Source organism: Plectropomus leopardus, chromosome 2, assembly GCF_008729295.1.
Source record: "Plectropomus leopardus isolate mb chromosome 2, YSFRI_Pleo_2.0, whole genome shotgun sequence".
Lineage (NCBI taxonomy): Eukaryota > Metazoa > Chordata > Actinopteri > Perciformes > Serranidae > Plectropomus > Plectropomus leopardus.
In genome coordinates, this window is record NC_056464.1 from 6507570 (window position 1) to 6528547 (window position 20978).

The 20978-nt window shown below is 40.8% G+C and overlaps 1 protein-coding gene across 1 annotated transcript in view; it reads right to left on the reverse strand.

Annotated features, from left to right (window-relative positions):
- shq1 (SHQ1, H/ACA ribonucleoprotein assembly factor) overlaps window positions 1-20978 on the reverse strand; it is a 47315-nt gene that overhangs the window by 21473 nt on the left and 4864 nt on the right. Inside the window, exons 4-10 of the mRNA XM_042494012.1 lie at window positions 18798-18926; window positions 18571-18725; window positions 18316-18428; window positions 18131-18228; window positions 10175-10332; window positions 9239-9292; window positions 1571-1694 (exon numbers count right to left, since the gene is read on the reverse strand). Coding sequence (XP_042349946.1) covers window positions 1571-1694; window positions 9239-9292; window positions 10175-10332; window positions 18131-18228; window positions 18316-18428; window positions 18571-18725; window positions 18798-18926 — 831 coding nt within the window. The remainder of the gene's footprint in view (window positions 1-1570; window positions 1695-9238; window positions 9293-10174; window positions 10333-18130; window positions 18229-18315; window positions 18429-18570; window positions 18726-18797; window positions 18927-20978) is intronic.

Below are 20978 nucleotides of genomic sequence, written 5' to 3' on the forward strand. Positions count from 1 at the left end.
CACACACACACACACACACACACACACACACACACACACACACACACACACACACACACACATTTCATGCATCCCCTCCAAAAAAACACCAACAGTGCCCCGAACCTAAAGCATTCACACCCTGCTCTGGTTGAAAAATGTCATTACTCTTCCCTGATTTTCCATAACTAGGTCAGAGTGCTTATTTGACCTATAATTTGATTTAAATTCCCAAACTTTTCCCCGCCCTCTAAGAATTCCAGAGGAAATTCCACGACCAGCACAAAATGTCCTTGAATGACTAACAGCAGAGATGCACGCCAGATAGATCTGTAACAGAGGACCGCATCTGACATTCCTCGTCTTGTCCTGTCAGTGCGAACACGACAGCAGCACGACCCAGAGGTCTTTGCCCACACTTCCTAACCCCCGGGGCCCCCTCAGCTTCTCTGTACCTGCCCAGTAGCTCTTTAGTTACAGCCACTTTGGCAGTGTGGCGAGTATTCTCAAGGAGCTCCTCCACCTGCTTCCTGAGGGCTGTTCAAATATTTACCCCTGGATAACATTTCCTCGGAGGCCTTAACCTGTGCGCTGCCGTTAATGGGTTTGTTTTGCTAATACCTATGAATGTTTGCTTTCATGGCCACTTAAATGAAGTGCCTCAAAAACTGGAGTGTGCATTTCCATTCGCTTTATCCTGACAAATTAATTAGTGTGTTAAGTAACGCTGGGAGCAAACACACCCTCAAACACACGCCGGGCTGAATTACTGTAGTGTTACAGTTCATTAAGGAAAAGCCCTATTACTCAGACTTCCCTAATGCCTGCAAATAATAAAGGCTATGAGTCGTGAGAGGAAAACAATAGTGAAATAATTTGCTTTTTTCCTTTTAATAAGTTGACACAAATGAGCAAAGCGTCTAACCGGTTGGCTGTTTTGGGGGGAAACAAAAGTATGGTGATGTATAATGTCGAGGCTCATGATGAGAACATGATAAAAAAATTGTTTCTGAGCCAAGAGAAACAAGGTGACGGGAAAAAAGAGTGACTCCAACTGCTGTTTCCCCAGCTCTCCTGATCAACTCATCTTCCTACTTAATGAGGCACGGAAATGCTAATCTGGAGCTTAAAAGGCCTTTAATTTGCTGTCATTTACCGGCGTTAAAATCATCACAAGCTGGATAATCTCAGCCCTCACACATCCTGAGTGTGTTTACACTGCAGAGTTTCATCTGTCCGTGGGGACTTTTGATTTAAAAGATTACTCTGGGCTTTGAGATATCAAAGTCAACAGTCCGTTCTTGACTAATCCACATTTTGCTCCCCAAGGAGGTGGGAGTGGGGCCTTGCATAGCTGGAGGAATATTACTTTCAAACACACCGTATGCTCATGAAGCATTTTCTCCAAACTCTGTCTGTCCAGCGGGCTGCTTCTGCTCGACAATGTGTCATGAAAGCATGCTGCTGCAAATTCAAGATGTCCTTTTACCAGTTTACACTCCCATTGTGTGTGTGTGTGTGTGTGTGTGTGTGTGTGTGTGTGTGTGTGTATGTGTATGTGTGTGTGTGAGGGTGCTTCTAGGCAACTCACCTGACTGCAGAATCTTAGTTGTGTCACGAACAGCAGCAGAGACCATGCCAAAGTGTCTGTAGAGCGGGTAGCACAAAACCCTCCGTCCGAATGACACCAGGACATCTTGCAAGGAGCTGTAGGTCTGCAAAACACAGAACAGCACAAATATAGACCACGTTTTTATCCAATAAGAGAAGAGATGCAACTGAAAGTTCAGGTGTGGTTCAGTCATATACAGTAGTTCAGACTGGGAATTCTTCATCCACTACTTTTCTTAGGGTCTAGTCCAAACATGAGTAAACTCACTCAAGGCATTCTTAATATATCGCATTCATGACAATGAGATGGATAAGGTCACAGTGATCTTGGCCTTTCACAACCAAATTCTTATCAGTTTATCCTTGACTTGAAGTGGACATTTTTGCCAACTTTGAGGAAACCTCCTTTTTGAGATACTATGTTCATTGGAACTGTGTAACAGTGACCTTTGACCACCAAAATCTAAACAGTTCATTGTTGAGTCTAAGTGGACATTTGTGCCAAATTTAAAGAAATTCCCTCACAGTGTTCTTGAGATATTGCTTTCACAAGAATGAGACAAAGGTCACCGTGACCTTGACCTTGACCACTGAAATCTAATGAGTTCATTGTTAAGTCAAATTGGATGTTTGTGCCAAATTTGAAAAAATTCCCTTAAGGCACTCTGAGATATCTTGTTTACAAGAATTGGACGGACGGAGGGACGGGCAACCAGAATCTAAACATCTTTAATTCATAGCTGTTGCCAGCATGGATGCATAAAAATGTCCGTCCAAATAAAACCCAAAACTTGATTTGATCGATTTAATCCTAACCCTAAAATCACGAAAAGAAGAAGAAGACAATGTTTGACAATCAGAAGCCTGAAAAAAAGGTATTACCAGGAGGCGACTTGGATCAGGGACCTCTGTAGCTCATTCTGATACCTCCGCTCCTCAATATAGTGGAAGAGTAAGTGTACATATATGTGTAAACATGTAAAAAGCCCTGATAGACAGGTTTGAACCAGAACTCATCACATCTGCCATTGCAGGAAATGTCACCTCATTTGTGATGCCTCACCAAGGCACACTCTGACATCCCAAGCCAGAAATACAGTGTTTCCCATCTGCAAGTCCACACTTAAAATATAGTTTATGAAAATTGTTACGGTGGATAGAGTTTAGGAAAATATCTGTTTTAAGTGACCTAAAATGCAGTTTGTGTGTGGACAGAAGACCAAAACACATAGAAAATGCTATGATTTAAAAAAATTAACATAAATGTAGGTTTCAAAAGGGACGCAGGGAACATGTCCCCTAAATATTAAGAACTTGTGCATTTGTCCCCTTTTGCTAGTTAAAAACATAACTAGCAAAGGCTTCCATTTTGACAACATTACATACATTGACACTGAATTTATGTATAACAGGCATTGACCGGTGCATACAAATTCACCAGACTGCATGAAATTAAGTGTTTGATGCTCAAAATGTTCTTGCGAAGGACCCCCCCAACCCCTCCATTTCATGTGTGTCCCCCCAGTGTGGAAAAGAAACCTGTGCCCTTTTCCGTTGTTCGTGCGCCTCAGGCCTTAGACTGGCTCCCATCAGTGTGCACTGCAGTCGCTGGTGCGCTAATTACTCCTAACAACTCCTCATTTATTGAGCTGGCAAAATAGGGGCTCACAACTCTTAAACACCTCTGCAGCCCTGGCCTGTTAATTGCCGCCTCCCTTTAATCACTGCCTTTGCTCTCACTTTTTCTCTGCACTCATGGACACAGCCTGGAGACAGAAACAAGAGATTTTTATCTCGTGTTTCTTTCTCTTCTTTTCTTTATGGCTTGTTAAGGATGTGTCGCGCGCTGCGTGCGTGTCATCCGGGATCATGCTCTCCCTTAGGCTTGTTTAGCAGGAGTGTAAATAAGGGCTGCTGCTGCAGGGGGGGAGAGGAAGGGGACTCACAGTCACACCAGCGCAGTCGACCGAGGACAAGTAAAACATGCAGCAGATGGAGGGGGGAGGGGGAGAGGGGATGGGGTGGGATAAGGTAATAGAGGGGAAGGCGAATGTTAGGCATAAGCGAGGGAGGAGATAGACAGTGAGAGCATAAAGAGGAGATAGCAGAGCTGGAGGAAGCAGAGCTGATTTCAGCGGTGACACAGACAGACAGGCAGTCAAAGGCAGAGAGGAATCTATTGTAGATCACACGGTGAAGGAAAGAGGAGGAGGAAGCAGGGAGTGGGGGATTGAGCGAGGTGGCCTGTCAATAGGAGCTGACAGCTCTGCTGACTGACTGACGAGTACTTAAGCACTGCCAGGCAGGTGGGGGCTGTTCGAAACTCCACTGTCACCACAGCAGGAAAACTACAAATTATCAAACTGCGGTCAAGGTCTACGCAACCAAAACTCCTGCATGCAGTCGCATCGGCTTGTTTATAATAAGAGTGATCTGATCACAAGCCATAAAGCATGTGCGCATGCTGAATGAGCAATTACACTTCTCCAACACATTTTTCAAACGACTGCAACTTCTGAATGCTTTTAGCAACATTCCAACGTCAAAAATGTTTTGGTTTTTATGGACATGATGGTTTGATTGTATGGAACATTTTTTGTTGCGCTTTTTAAAATGCAAAGCATTGCTTCCTTAAACCCAGTGAAGTCGATGTTTTTGAGTTTTCAGAATTTCCACGCAGTTTCTTTCATATGTCTGCTACTTTCAGCAGTGCTTTGGGATACATTTCAGCTATCAGCATTCACATGCAATTTTTGCATGAAATGTATTTTCTTGTTAAAACTGGTGGCCGTTACAGAAGCAAAAGTGTGCACGCAAATCCAATTCAAACTTGGAGCGGGTGTTGAACCAAAGATGAGTAGATAGTATAAAGACAAACAAAATGACTGGCACACCACAGAGCTCCTGTTATCACTTATTTAATGCGCCAAAGTGACATTTCAGCAACATAATGAAGAGCTGTGTTGCTTGAAATGTCACTTTGGTGCATTTAATAAGTGGTAACTGAAAACTGGTGGTCATAACATAAATCTTTATGAACAGTACAAGTTCCATACAAGGTGAAACCAGTTCCATGTGAAATCCAATGCTGAACTAAAAATCAAAACATGTGTCATAGTATCACTGATAGGCCTCCTATTACTCTTTCCTCAACTATAAAATCAGCTTTATATGAGAAGCACACTGAGGCCTGCGATTTATAGCTACTAGTTCTACATGTAGATTAAGTTGTAGTCTGGATGTTTGTGGATACAGGACACAGCTCTGAAGAGAGTCTTTGTCCAGTTTATTTGCCTCAATGTGGTGATTAGGGGCTACCGCTTCCTAAGGCAATGCCCACATTACTTTAAATGAATGGTTTCTCCTCTACAATTTGACCTCCACACAGAGAATCATAGAACGAAGAAATATGAAACACCCCACAGTTGCAGAACTGACAAAAACCCCCACAGTTTTACAAAACTACACCTGCACAGACACTATATCACCACAATGCGAAACTAAATCTCTGTTGCCAATATGTCGGTGATCAGTCATTTTGTGAGTCAAGAAATTGTTCTCACAATACAAGCCGCTCTTCCAAGAACCTGTTTCTCTGAGTCATCTGGATGACTTTGCTGAGAAAAGGTGGAACCTCGCAGGGTCTGAAACAAGGTCAAAAGTTAGGATTTTTTTTTACTCAGCAAAGTTATCCAGATGACTTACTTCTTGGAACAGACCCAAAGTGTCAGACTTTATCTGTAACTATCTGCTAACACTGGAAAATAGTGCAGTTTTATCAGCTTGATCAAGAATGAGTGGTAAACAGACAAAACATACTTGTACAGTCATCTTTAAAAAAAAAAAAAGACATATGGATGCTGCTGCAAGGAGGCTACAAAATCTAAAAGATGGGTTTTTTTACACACACCTTTCCCCATCAGCACAGAGGATCTGTACAACCAGCACAGCTTCAAGGTGCACACCCAAGATTTGTGTCACCAATTCAGTATCTGACCAAATGTCTCCCCATCTGTTATGGTGCTGAATAATGTTTTTTTTTGCAGAATATAATGATGTCACAGTTGACCTCTGAACTTTTGTATGTAAAAAGACACCACTTCATCACCTTACCCTATTATACAATTGTGTGAAATTTTGTCATAATGAGCATACAAATTCTTGAGTTATGGCCAAAATCATGTTTTGTGAGGTCACGGGGACCTTTGACCAAATTCCACTAAATCACCAAATTCTAGTCAGTTTGTCCTTGAGTCCATATAGACATTTGTGCCTAATTTGAAGAAATTCACTGTGTTATTGAGATATTGCATTCACACAAAAAAAAAAGGAAATTACGTGAGAAAAACATAAAACTTTGAGCTTTGACCACCGAAATTTAATCAGTTCATTCTTGTGTGGACGTTTTTTGCCGAATTAGAGGAAATTCTCTCAAGGCATTCTGGTGATATATCACCCTCTCGAGAGTGGGACAGACGATGAACAGACTACCCGAAAAAATGAATGCCTCCAGCCATTGCTGTTGCTGTAGCAGAGGCATAGAGATGGAACCATGAGAACACCTGAATTGTGTGTTAGATTGTACGTATGTACTAAAAATAAGACATAATGGAAATCAGGAAACAACAGAATAAAAGGTACAAACAGAGTAACTGATTTGTCTGTCAAAATGGAGTATCCTTTTAACCACTTGGCCTAGATGCAGCCATCATCAGCCCTAGGAGGAGGGAGAGATTTAACTGTTTCCTGCTGTTTCGGCATGTCAGTTTGGAGGGGAAAATTCTAGGAGATTATCTGGAAACGCCAGTTTGAATGGAACCCAGTTTGACACAGAACCATTTTAAAAACAATGTGCTACAATTGTAGACTAAGATCTTAAAAACATCTGAAATCTCACATGTCTAATGCCATTCACACACACACCCTCCAGAGGTGATTGTCTAGTGGCAGGTTGTGAGCAGACAGACCACACACATATACACACACCCTATCATTTGCTCTTTGAATTGGGAACACCTGTTACTGCTGTTGTATGGGACTCCGGTAATGTGCCAAGTGCAGCGATTAACAACTCCCCATAGAGCCCAGCGAATGAATAAAGCCCGGACCTGGACTGTTCACTTCGGATATCAGTCATGGAGCTGTCTCTGCTGTGCCTTCAAACATTGATGCAACTGTCAGCATATGTATTTACACAGAGTGAAACCATGTGTGTATGTGTGAAAGTCACACAGACACACTCACACATCAATATTCACCTCAAGAGTCTCTCTAATCATTTGATGACACATCCAACCTGTAACACATCCAACCTGCCCGCCAGTCAAAACAAGTTTGCTGAATGGCTGCTGCTGAGTCGTGATCAGAGGCAACCGTAAGTCTGAGGGGAAAAATAAAAGAGGAGCTGAACTACTGTTTTTTTTTTGTTTATTCTGACATTCTTTGTCATATTCACACTGTTGCTACTTTAAAGAGTCATACTTCACTGCACTGTTTTTGCAAAGTTTGTCTGAATGTCTGAAATATAAACCAGAGAAAACACTGCTGGAATAAGGTAGACTTGTCCTTTTCTTTTTTAGTTATAGAAAAGAAAACATACATTATTGAATAACCTTGTTTCGCAAGCCGTTCCTCGCCAACATAAACCTGACTCTGAAAATAAAAGAACGGCCTCTGTGAGAACGTCATCATTATTGATACGGAGCAAACCTCTGAACTCTTCTCCAAATATCTTTTGTCTGGCGCTGACTAAGACACAATTCAACAGAAATCATGCTCTGTCTCTGTCATGAGCTGTCTCTATAGTTGCTTACTTTCATGACAAAAAAATCCTTTGTCTATTTGATGACTAATATAAACTAAGGTTTTCAAAAGAATCAGTACTTCTTTAATACCACATGTTTTAAATAATGCATCTCTGTTAAATATGCATTAAATAGTATAGAAATTACTGTAGCTTTAAAAAGAACAGATGCACAGATCAGATTTTCAGCCCAAGGCTGCCAAATGAAACAACTGCAAAGAAAATCAACTGGTCCTCAGGTTGCTACAGTATGAGGGGCCAATCACACCGACATGCGTCGCTAGAGAAGCAGCACCAGAAAATGTTTTTTTTAGCACCACAATCCCCGTAAAATACTCATTTTACTCTTGGGATCCAATCTATTAACTGATATATTATCAGATAACATTTTGAAAGTCAAAAAGGGCCACATGGTTAAATCATTTTATCCCGAGTCAAGTTAGCGGAGGGCTAAACCAGAAGTTAGCTGCATTGCCAGCAAAAGTCTCTTGTGCGCTTGCTTTATGGGCCCAATGATGCAGGATAATTAAAAGCTGCAGTTCAGCTTTTTTTGGCTTTTTTTTTAATTGTGGTGTTGAAAGAGGACGATTATTTTTTTTGTTAAATACTTTATTGTGTCAAAGTTTAATATTCTGGTATTGTGACAACCCTTGTTGAAAGTAGGGATGGGAATGAAAAAAAACCTTTTATGGGTCCTTTTTAATTTGAGTAATTTCTAAACTGAAATAGCTTCCAATACTCCAGACGTGGTTGCCTGGTGAGCAACAGAGGCATGCCAGCTCCCTCACAGCAGGTTGGCAACATGACCTGCCAACATCTACATACACATCATCAGCCTGATGGAAACCAGTTCCATCTGTTAGTGGGTCTCGTCCTGAGCTACCCATATACAATTTCAAAAGCATGAGTACTTAAGGCTGCTAGTTATATAACAGGAAGAAATATTTAGAAGCTGCAAAATTACAAGAGCAGCATGAATGAAAAAAGTGTCTCTGCATATTTAGCATCACACTCCTATGCTGATGGTGTCATACTCACAATGGACAATTTGTGCAAAAAAAAAGGTCAAATTCAATTTCTGTGTGTTTTTTATTCCACATTTACTTCTTTCTTGTCAAAACCTGGCAGCTACATTACCCACACTGCAACTTGATCGTTGACAGTTTGGTCAGAGATTCAGGTGCGTTATACAAGTAGCAACTGATGTAGCCTGGAGCTGCTAGCTTCAAGACGGAGATTTACACAGAATGAGAGTGTATGTGTGCTGGAAGCTGATGACAGGGGAGGGATGATAGCAAACTTTCTTTTTTTCTTTTAAATGTGTGTGTCATTCTATGTCGCCTCTCTAAATTCTGAGGTTTTTGTGGGTCCACGAATGTAGCACAGGCGGAGCTCTCCATGAGTTCTTTTTTTCCTCAGCAGCAGTTTGTGAATCGTGGGGTGGATAAGTGATCTGTCAACCAATTCGCAGCCGGTCAGATCAGACAGACAGATGAAAGGAAAAGCTGCTGGGAGTGAATGCAAACTTTAAGACCCAGCACAATGAACAGTGAAGTTTTACTTTCAATGCGCCTGACATTCTGCTGTTCCATCTGTGCCCAGAATACACTCTGTGCTACGAGACCAATCAGTATATACTGTATATTTCAACAGCTCTCCAAATGAACAGCTCCAAAATGACTTGTAAACACACTTTGATGTGTGGAAGGCAAGTCTTTGACAAGCGCTTTGGCACATTTAAAAAAAAGGTTTAATTAGGTGCTTATTAAATAAAATATAAATATATATGTGAGAATAAACTATTACCTGTGCTGTTTTTATTTGTTTGTGTAATATCTGACTCACCTCCAGCCAACACAGAGTCCCGCTGAGTTTTCTAATGTTCCACGGTGACTCTACCTGCAGGGAAGAGGAGAACCACGTATCAATTCAACAATAACAGACATTAAATACCACAACAACATATAGTACAAGTGATTTCTTTTTTCAAAAAAATGATTAGAGAGCAATGAAAAACTTAATAAAACATGGCCCAAAAATTAGCAGGATATTAGTTTAGAAAAAAAAGAAGAAGAAAAAGACCTGACAATAAGCCAAGAAAAGTAAAAAACAAAAACAACCAAGAAAATTACCCCCCAAAATCCTAAAAGATTTCCAGTCATTTTCCTGTAACCTTTTACTAATTTCTTGCAATTTGATGGACATTTCTTGCCAATTTTTCTTGTTGCCTTTTTCCCTCATGATTCAGAGAGAAATCAAACCGATTTGATTATGTTTCAAGGGTTAAATAGCGCGTGAGAGGTGTATAAACACAGCACAAGAAAAACTGTCCATCCAGGTTTTAACGGGTTAAATTGGCATGGACAAAAGCACATAAAAGCACAGTAAAAAGCAGACAATTTGTAATAAACTACAGAGCCTGTTGTAGACCTCTCACCGTGTTACAATATGTATGGAAATTATGATAGATTTGGTTTTTATAGCCAGGCTTTAATTTAATATTCTGCTGTATCAAACATCACTAGTATTTCATTCACACATGCTGTGAAACGCCTTTAACAATGAAATCAGCCGCGCTCACCTTGCCTCTCTGCAGCTACCTTCGAGGAGTGACACAAAGAGGCCTGAGCTGAGCTCTCGGATCTGCTGGTAATCTCTTAAGGCTCTGAATGAAATGGAAGGGGGTCTAAAGGATTTGAGGATAGAGGGCTTTGTCATCCAAGGCTAAGTGCTGCTCATGAGGAGCTGCCTCTTCACACATACACACACTCGTTCACTTACGTTGTGCTCGCCCTCTGTGGAGCGTGCTTCATAGGAATAAGCCAACAGGATGTCCACCAGGCTGAGCCACACTTGGTGACGAGACGTCTTGTCCAGCAGGTATGAGCGGTTGGTGAATTTTCTCAGCTGCTCCTTCTCGTCGTCGGTAAATAACACGGCTGCATGAAAAGGGTTTTACAAGTTAAGTGTTTGATTTCAAGTCATCATGAGTTTTTACTGTGACACTGGACTGCACAAGAATCTATGAGTGGGTGTGGGAAGTGGAGCTGTATACACTGCTTTAGTTTACACATATGAGCTTTTGATGTAATGACAGAGGGAGCGTGAGACTTGCTCAAACCACTGTGTATTAAGATAAAAGGCTTAATGTTTCATTATGGTACTGCTGTCATAATAACAAGTGGGTTTAGCATGCAATGTCTGTCAAGCTGTATTTTGAAACCTTTATGAAAATAACTTTTTGTCACATTTGTCACTATATTCTGACACAAGTATATAAGGCAGATAGGTTATGAAAAAAAAACCATGCTCCCCCTCTTCTTAGTTTTTCTAATGGCATCTGCAAGAATCTACCTTGAATACAAATATATCAAAAATAAATCACAATTCTGTTACTGCATTTCCTATTTCTCACCCAAAAATATTTAAGTGTACTGTTTAGCCGTAAATTGAGAGTGTTTGTGACCCATGTTGATAAACAGTCAAGACAAAACAAAGCAATGCCCACCAGCCGCAGCACACTTTCTCATTTTACAGCTAAACAGTGCACTAAAATATGTTCCTGAAAACATTTGAGGTGAAAAATATGCAATGCAGGAACAGGATCTTGATTCATATTTGATCAGCGCTGCCTCGTTTAACAATCTGACCACAGTTCATGAGCAGTGATTGACATAATTGACAACTGCATTAGCGATTCCTTGGCTCTGATTGGTTGTTGGTCAGGATTCTTGCAAATGCCATTCGATGTACTATAAGAAGGCAGAGAAACATGATTTCTTCCACAGATATTCTGTCTCATGCATTATAGTCAGAAGAATATACTGACAGTTTTAGCAAATATGAAAAAGTTATTTTTGTAAAAGTCATCGACTACACCTTTAAGGTCATGTCCATACTAAGTTTGTTATATTTGAAAAGGCATAATTTTTTTCTCAGTTTTGGCCTTCAATCCATGATAAGCCAGTGATTTCACACCAAAAGCTGAAAACACCAACCTCATAGTTCAGGGAAAACAATGACGTACGGTGTGGGCTTGAATGCTCTGGACTGAGAATCTGGTATTTCCTGTGAACTCACCAAAATCTGCAGGAGGCCTCGATCCACAGCGTGTGTGCATATCTATCTGGGTGTGTTTGTGTGATCACAAACGGAGGAGGGCAGTGAACTAGATAGAGACCTACTCCAAATCTCATTATCGCCACTGTGCCAGTGTCAAAGACGTAGCCTGACCCTGAAATGCCATTATTATGGTAATACAAAAGGATCAACGGTCCAGCTGCGGGGGATTTTCATCCAGAAACTGCAGCTTACAGCCCAGCTGTGTACTGAAACATTATTTTGAATAAGTGTGAACAAAGTTTAAGGGCAAAAGGTGTAAAAATGCTAAATCACACTTGCGGGATGGAGGCTCCATTCCCAAACTAGAATGATGTGTGACTTTACATGCACAGTTTAGTTGAGCTACAGTCATAGCGTAATTAGCCTTTTAATTGGACTACTGTCCTTGTCCCAGTGTACAAGCACTGGGGAAGAATCTATTTAGTGACGTAAGTATGCCCAACTCCACCACGGCAGGTGGAGATATGCCTCCTTTAAGCTAGTCGTAATAAACCAATTTTATTTATGCAGTCTATGATATAGACCGAATCACAATTTTTACTGTTTATTTACAAGAACTTAGAAAATTGCTGCCTCACATACATATAATCAAACAGCGCTGAGCTAACTCTGCCATGACTGATTAGTTTTAAGCCACCTGAAAAATCAATATCGATTTAATTTGATATTTAAAATATTTTCACAGCTTTATCTTGTCAAAAAACAGCCAATACTAACAGGGATCTAAAGCCGTTATATCAAAAACACCACTCCTTTGAGAAAAATTTTACTCCACTGAACGGCGGAATTGCTGGTCTGCCTCCATCAGCTGTTGTGTTGTTGCTTTTGTCCACAGCAGTATACTGATTAGCTTTCGTGCCGATGTTGTGGGACTGTACTTTATTTTACAGAGGAGGCGGATGGCTAGGTGTCACTTTTTTATTTAAAATAAATATAAAACACCACCTTTTCATGATGTAAGGCCCCCACCTAAGCCAAAATAAAAAACACAAGTCCCTCCTCAGTGCTTACATTTCTTTTTTATAAGCATAACCCATTTTGCAGCACCCCTTCCCAAACAGTCCCTATCCGTAAACACAGAGGGAGGCTGGCGCGGCAACTAGGCACAGGCGCAGATTACCTCGTACAGTTGAAGTTCCACTGAGGTGCTTACATGACAACCGCATTATCTAGGTGTGTTAGTCCGATTTTGAGAAATTTGATTTAGTTCAATTTCAGTCAGAACAACATGTTAACATGCAATTTAAAAGTCCAGTTTTCATCAGACTAACACAATAATTAAACCTTTTCTAACATCATTTCAACGTACGAGTGTGGATGCACATCGTTTTCAAGTTAACTATAAAAGTTGTATTTATTTTGAAGCAACCTCCGTTTCACATGTTAAAACCAGCAAAATCTGTTTTCTGCCATTGGCTTACGAACTGCTATTGTGGAGCAGTTAGAGGCAAAGTGCCTTGTTGAGGTGCAACATGACAGGGGTTGATGAGGAGCAGAGGGAAAATAGGCCAAATCGGCCTTCATTCAATTAGGAAAATTAGTGAATCCAATCCCATTTGGACGCGTTTGACAGCTGAACAGCCAGAAATATGAAGTTCCATCATATGAAAATATCTCAAAACCTCTGCTTCCCCGCTCTCCGCGAATTCACTAACTGTTGCCTTTTGAGAGAGACATCTGCTTAATGGGGATCTGTGGCAAGCCTAATGGGGCGACACAAACAGACTTCAATCCCATTTAAGCTATCTCGTTCAGTATTGAGAGGCGCACGCTGAATGTCTGCAGGAACATGCTGTAACTCAGTTTTTTTCCCTTTCTCCCAGCAGCTTATAAAGCAGCTGAAAGCAATTCCTCTCTCTGCATGAGGAGAGGAGAGTCCCTGCACTGAGCTCCTGATGTGCAAGAAGCACTGCTGTGTATTGGAGAGAGCACATATACAAATACACAAACTCACACAGGCACACTTGACACACACACACACACACACACACACACACACACACACACACAGCGCTTCACAATGATCTCTCTGGCTGCAGTGGGAACTTGGCTCTGCTGGGAAGGAGATTCCTGTTGCATTACGTCAGTTCTTAGCTCCCTGCAGGCGCTACCTGAGTCCCTTGCTGGTGCAGCTGCAGCAGGAGAGAGCTGCGGCTGAGCAGAACACACACAGACAGGCACAAAGACCCACATGCACCCACATCTGCACAACCGCTCCTTCAAACACTTGCGGAAACACACACGTCGAGGAAAATTTGAACACACCGACTTGCAGAGTCGCGAGCAACAGATATGCAAACATATCTCCAGGATGCGCAGGCACTTAAGGAATAACATAAGAGCAACGATGTATCTAGAATACAAATGTTGACATAACGCAGTGCTTTTAAAAGTGTTTTTGTGGATCATCGTTCACACAAAATAATCCTGGAGATTTCAGGGGATATAAGCGCCGTCTGCTCTGAAGAAAGATGTTGCACAATACACCCCGACTGCAATTAAAAACAGACATTCACAATAACTTCATGCGAAATCTGAATAGCAACAGAGCGCTAAGCCTCTTGCAAGTTGGACCCAGCAGCCTCGTTTATGCCGATATATCATCTATTAATCCCGCAGCCAAACCAGCAAGGTGAGGTGAGCGGACCTGATTGATTTCCCCGACACCACATCCATTCATCTCCTCTCTGGAGCCAATCCCTTCTAATGGGCATTAGCGGGCAGTGTATGAGGGCTTCTGCTGATTGCAAATTAATTTCTGACCTAATTCCTCCAGTTGGACAGGCAGCCTGGCTCTTCACTGCTCTCTACAGGTCCAGATGGCCTGATGGCAAGGAGTAAATATGCTTTGTCAAAATACTGCTGAGGGCTGGAAAACACTTCCAGAATTGCACAAATGCAAGAGGTCAACATGTTGACCTTTGATGGCTTATATTGGTAATTTTGTGCAAGCACACACTGTGATTGTGGCAATTATCAAATCAAAGGGACATTTAAAGCCACAGTAGGTAACTCTTATGAAAATAAATTGTCATATTTGCAGAAACTGTCACGATATCCACACTAGGGCTCCCCCCTGAAAGTCACTGAATATTCGTATTGAACTGCCAAATTCGATTCGACTAGCATAATTCTGAGTTGGGTAGAACCCTAATCCACACTGTAGTACATGAGACACATAGTCTGCAAAAAAAAAAAAAATCATGTTCCTCTGCTTTCTCAAAGTGATTCTGATGGCATTTGTTAGAATTCACCACGGCTGAAGGATATCAACCAATTAGAGCCGAAAAGTCTCTAAAGCAACTGTCAATCATGTCTGGTGCACTGCGATTAAACTGTCAAACTAGGCAGTGCTGATCAAATCTGAATCAAGATTTTGTTACTGCAATGTCTGTTTCTCCCCTAAAATGTTTTCAGAAACATATTTTTGAGTTTTTGACCCTGCCGTGATATTGGACACAATCAAGCCAAAATTAAGCAATGCATCGCTGACTGAAGGAAACTTTCTCTTTTTACAGCTAAACAGTGCACATGATTATTTTCAAAAATTACCTGCCTCATGCACCACTGTCAGGACATGTGACAGATATGTAAAATAACTTTTTGGTATATATGCCAAAAAGCAACCTACTGTAGCTTTAAATGACATTTGATAAATGATAAAGGAATAATTGTGCATCAAAATCACAGCTGTGGTTGATTTACTTTGGGTTATTTAATTGGTTAATTTTTGTCAGTAATAGAAATATACAGCCTATAAAATAGCAGATATCTGAATTATGTGAAGTAATGTTATTAAAAAAGAGCTCTGTAAAGGTTAAAAAACATCCCTTGCGTTATGCTCAATCTAAACAGGTTTGGTCACTCTTCGGGTCCCAAAGAAAACAGCTAGAGTTGCAGGGGATTCTAAGGGAAATGCCATTAGAAGCACTACAAGGAGGAGGAACACAAGTCTTGTTTAAGATATCGTTTGTCACTATAAGTCCCTTTGATTTATTAACCTCTCTTGCACAATTTTTTGCAGTGTTTGTTATTATTTACTTTTTTTTTTTTTTTTAATTTGGGGGGGCTTTTTTGCCTTTATTCAGACAGGACAGCTCAAGTGTGAAAGGTGGCGAGAGAGAGAGGATGACATGCAGAAAAGGGCCAAGGCTGAAATTGAACCCACAGCCGCTGCAGCAAGGACATAGCCTCTGCACAAGGAGCACCCACCCTACCAACTGAGCCACCAGGAGCCCCATTATCTACTTGTTTTTATCATATCTTGTGTGCTGATGACTTCAAATTCAATTCTGTCTCTTACCACTGTGTGGGTGTATTGACAGTTTCGGCAAAGAAAGAAAACACATTTTTTTATTAAAGTTACCAACTACAGCTTTAATGAGTCAGTCTGCTCAAACTGTAACCTTTGTCTGGTAGAACTATCTAACTCAGTCAAAGGTCAGATATCTAAACCTAGCTTTAACAAAGTGCAGCAGGTAGAGAGACACTGAGCTGTCAGGATCACTTAGCGTGGAGCGGTGTGTGAATACAGGCCTCCAGTGGACAGCTGTGGCCTGTCAGTGTGCTGGCCCTGACACTGGAGAGCACGGAGGGGCCAGTTTCTACTTCATTAGCACTTGTGTCCACATCCATCTGTCAGGTGACATATATATCAGACTTAGCAGAAGTGAGGGGGGGTGGTGGAAAAAGTCTAAAGACGCACATGTTGGAGTTGTAGCCGCCATTTCAAATATACGACAAACAGTTAAAAAATCATGAGCATGCTTTCCAGATTTGCTGGCAAGCCGTTTAAATCTCCTGACCGACGCCATTCTTCACACTCAGCTGAGGCTAATGCTATTCGACCTGTCAATCAAGCCATTAAGTTTCATTTGGCCCATTTATCTACGCCTGGGCTCCCGACTGAGGCACTCTGTCTTAGAATGCAGAATGAGGCGAGGGAGCCGTCGGGGCCGCGGAGAGCCGTAATGTTCATCGGAGGCTAAACTTCAGGCTGCGGCTAATGGCCTTTGCACTGCTGACTGATGGCTGCTCATCAGCAACCGGGCCCTTCGCGCTGGTGGAGAACCGCAACCGGCAGCACTCCCTCCTGCGATAATGCTATCTGTTTAATCTAAATCCTCTCTTGAGAGTACGACACCCATGCACTACACATAAGCTGTGGCTGTGAGCCACGCGCCTGCTTAAACAGTGGAAGTGCTGGAATTAGCAGGCTGTTAGAGGAGTCGAATGGCACAATTAAATAGTGTCTCGCAGTGCCGAGGCTTCGCGAGCCATCGCTCCTATGCCAGAGGCTGAAATGAAGCAGGGAGGCTCCAGCCAACAAGCGGCGCGTCTCAATCTGAGTAAATGAGCCGTTGATTTGAAATGGATCGGAACTGATTACAAAAAGAAAACCTGAATTAAAAAAAAAAAGAAAGAAAGACATTAAAGATGCAAAAAAGAAGAAAACATTTTTTGGGGGTGTTGTCACATTCAGCAGATGTTAAAACTGGTCAGCATGCAGCAGAGAGATGCAGTGATTAGGGAAGGTCCAAGTTCAATCCCTCATAATGGGAAGTGTTTTTCCTGTTGAGGAGCCCTGAGGCACTCTGGCAGGCAGCGCAGCTCTGCTGCTTTCTCGGTGACCTTCCTCCTCGAAAAGGCCAGTGAAAAAAACTCACGTGTCCTTTGGGGATTAATATATTGTCAGAGAACAATGTGAATGCCTCGCAGGCAGAAAATCCCAGCCAACAGATTCCCGTTAAGAACTCATTTCAACTATTTCAAGTAACAATACTACAACTGGATGTTTTGGAATAGTACTACTTGTAAAAATGGTAAACAAAAGTATCTTAATTTGGTCCTACAATATCATCAAACGATGCATGATTGCCCTCTCAATGTTTGCAACTTTACGCCACCTTCTGGTAGCCTTCCGTCACTACTTTGATAGTTTAACGGCTTTATAAATTCACATCTTCAGTGTATCACACTGCCAACACAATATATATTTATATTTTTAAACTGCATCTTTGTCTTATTTTTCTTTTTTTGGTGTTTTTTGTTTAGAATTTTTTCACTGGAAAGGTTTCATTTAAAAAACAAATTGAATGCAGCTAACTCAACATAGAAACATGATTTAGAAACCTGGAGCAGCATCACTTTTCTTGTGCTGCTCTTCAAACACCTTTCAAAAGTGTTGCCCTTTAACATTGGTGCAACTTCTTTCAAAAATGTGGGACAAAAAGGCAATGAGCAATTTGGTAAGAAATGTTCCACAAATTGCAAGACATCAGAAGATTCAAAAAATTATTTTTAAAACGCTAGGGGAAAATGTCTAGGGAAATAAGGAAAAGAACTTGGGAAAATCTATAATTATAGCTAATTATCATAATTACATATTTAAAAGTATGTTAAAGAATTCTAATATTTTTCTGAGCGCTGAGTAATTTTGTTTTTAATAATATATATATATATATATATATATATATATATATATATATATTGTTTTTGTTATTTTTATTATCATTATTTATTCTTTTTTTCTACTTATTTTCTGGTAAATTTCTTATACTTTTTTGCTATTTTTTTTTTTTTTTTTAAATTATGGATAAATAAACTTGCCCTTACCTGCTTCTCCCTCTTGCTCTGTAGAAGGACTCAGTTTTGCCCACCATGGTCTAAATTTCAACAGCTGCTTGATCTCATCATCCTCAAACAAATCTGCCCTGTAATGATACGTAAACGTTGGCGGACAGCACAGGAGAAAAAGCAATGTTTTAAGGTGTCAGAGGTTTATACTCTGCTAAACTCACAGGTAATGGTCGGGGGAAAAAGCAGATGCCTCTGCGTCCAGTCGTGCTCGCCTCCTCTCCGCTGCTGAAGTTCCCTCTGGGTTCTTGACATCAATCACATCACTCAGTTCCTCCTGTCAGAGGAGTCCCGATGTATTAAGCCTTGCAGTGTCATCCTCACGTTATTTGCATGATTCTTTTTAGCAACTTTGATCATATTCAGAAAGGACACAAGGATTTCATAGATGATAAAATAATCCTCATCGATAACCTCACCTGTAATCTTGCAAACACTCCAGACCTCTGATTGCCGAAGCCGTATTTCTGCAGGGTGCTCAGCTCCTCCTCAGAGCTCTCCTTATACACCTCCTGCTCAACCTCCCAGTTAAATTCTTCCTCATCTTCATCATCTCCTGCATCTTCACTGCATCCTTGAGAAGAAGTCATGAATATTTCTAGCTTCATTATTAATTTAGTTACACTGCTGTATAGATTTGACTTACCTGTGCTCAAGTCCTCTATCAGTGGTTTGGCTGATCGGGAGCCTTTTGGGGCGAGGAGACTCGTCAGCATCTGAAGTCCCTCAAAGTGCTCTCCAGCTGTTTCCTTGGGGACCCACAATGTGACGAGACCTGGTGGAATAGAGCATAAGGCGAGGGATGGATTTTAATCATGAGCTCCTTTTTAAATCACTTCACATTATTCAGACATCTGTTATCTAACGGGCTGTATGTTTATAATACTGACAACAATTAACAAATTAAATAACTATAATAATATCTAATATTTTTTTTAATCAACTATGATGAAGTTATTTTTTTGCACAACTGTCACTATATCCTGACAGTAGTACAAGCAGCAGGAAATCTATGAAAACAATCAAGTTCTTCTGCCTTCTCCTAGTGCTCCTAGCATTTGCAAGACTCACAAAAACAACCAATCAGAGGGATGGAGTCTCTTACGCAGGTGTCAATCATGTTAGTCACTGTGGTCACACTGTCAGACCAGGTAGAGCTGATTAATGAATTTATTATTGAATTGATTTATTTATGAATCAAGATTATGTTACTGTATTTCCCATTTCTCTCCTGACATGTTTTTAGAAATCTATTTTAGTGTACTGTTTAGCTATAAAATAAAAAAGTTGATGATCGGTGTTTAATTTTCACTTGACAGTTGCTGACATTATGACAATGTCACAAACATTTTCATTTTTCAGGTCAAGCGTAAAATTTCTAAAAACTTTTTACACAAGGGTGATCAGTTGGTAGGGCGAACGCTCCATGTACAGAGGCTATGTCCTTGCCACAGCGGCGGTTCGATTCTGGCCTCGGCCCTTTGCCACATGTCATCCCCTTTCTCTCCCCGTTTCATGCTTAAGCTGTCAAATAAAGGCAAAAAGCTCAAACATAATCTTTAAAAAAATGATAAACTTTTGATGCGAGAAATAGAAAATGCAGTAACAGAAGCTTGATCTGTGTTTGGACAATGCTGCATAGTTTAACAGTCTGACCACAGTTTACAAGCAGTGATTGACATGACTGACATGATCTGCCTCATGTACTGCTGTCAGGATACAGTCAGTTATTTAAAAAATAATTTGGTTAAAAAAGTTACATGGCCTGAACACAGGGCCAGGTGGAGGTGCAGAAGTCAAGTGTTTTCTCAGACCACTGGAATTACAATATGCTTTAAGTTTATTATGTTTTTGTATTTCAACAATGATGCTAAACTTAAATTGCCTACCCCCACTTTAACAGTACCAAAAACTGTCTGATTGCAGTGTCTCAAATCTTTGATTTTTGTAACTTTAAAAGTTTAAAAACTGAGTGCTATTCTGTAACCAGAAACTAATAAAACAATCTTTTTTCGTCTCAAAGTCAACAACTGATTACAAACCACTTATTTTTGAATCCTAAAGAAAGAATAAACTTTGATCACTTGTTTTACAGTCCTATATTTTAATTTGAAAGTATCTCTTTATAACAAACATTAGCCATTCAATTTGGCCACATGTGCATGCAACACTTCAAAATTAAGTACTTCCTTTACAAACTGTTATTAAAATTAAACAGCCAATACATGATGGATGAATTCAACTGATTCGGCCACACCACAGTGATAATCTGTCGCTCGCCCAAAAAGCCCTCATAAAATTTCAATGTACCCAGTTGTTAAAGCTTAGATGTGCTTTACGATGAGAGCTGACTAATTGCTCGAGTTGCAGGCCTTGCAGAATGGAGAGCCTGAGAGAGGGATCTTAATGATTGCTCATTATAAGTCTAAACAAGGACACTCATTAGCGGGGCTTTATTAGCAGATGTTACAGGCTTATTTAGACACAGTGAGTTAACCGGGGCCATGGTGACAGACGGGCAACGAGGTGTCAGAGTCCATAAGGCAGATGTCCCCATAAAGACAACTTCATTAGAACTGATTACGTGCCACAGAAATCAAAGACAGATCACGCTGACAGACAGTAGTGTATAGACAGGCCTTATACTCATTGTAACGTGTCATTTGCTGGTTATATGTCTTAGTAAAATCCTACATGAGCTCCCTGTCACTGTGATAGAGATACTGCAGGCAGCCTGCAGGCTGTAATCATTATGACATTAGAGATGGCTCCAGTGGCCCTTTAAATGGGATGAAATAAAACATGATCAGTGGGTTAATTTACCCTG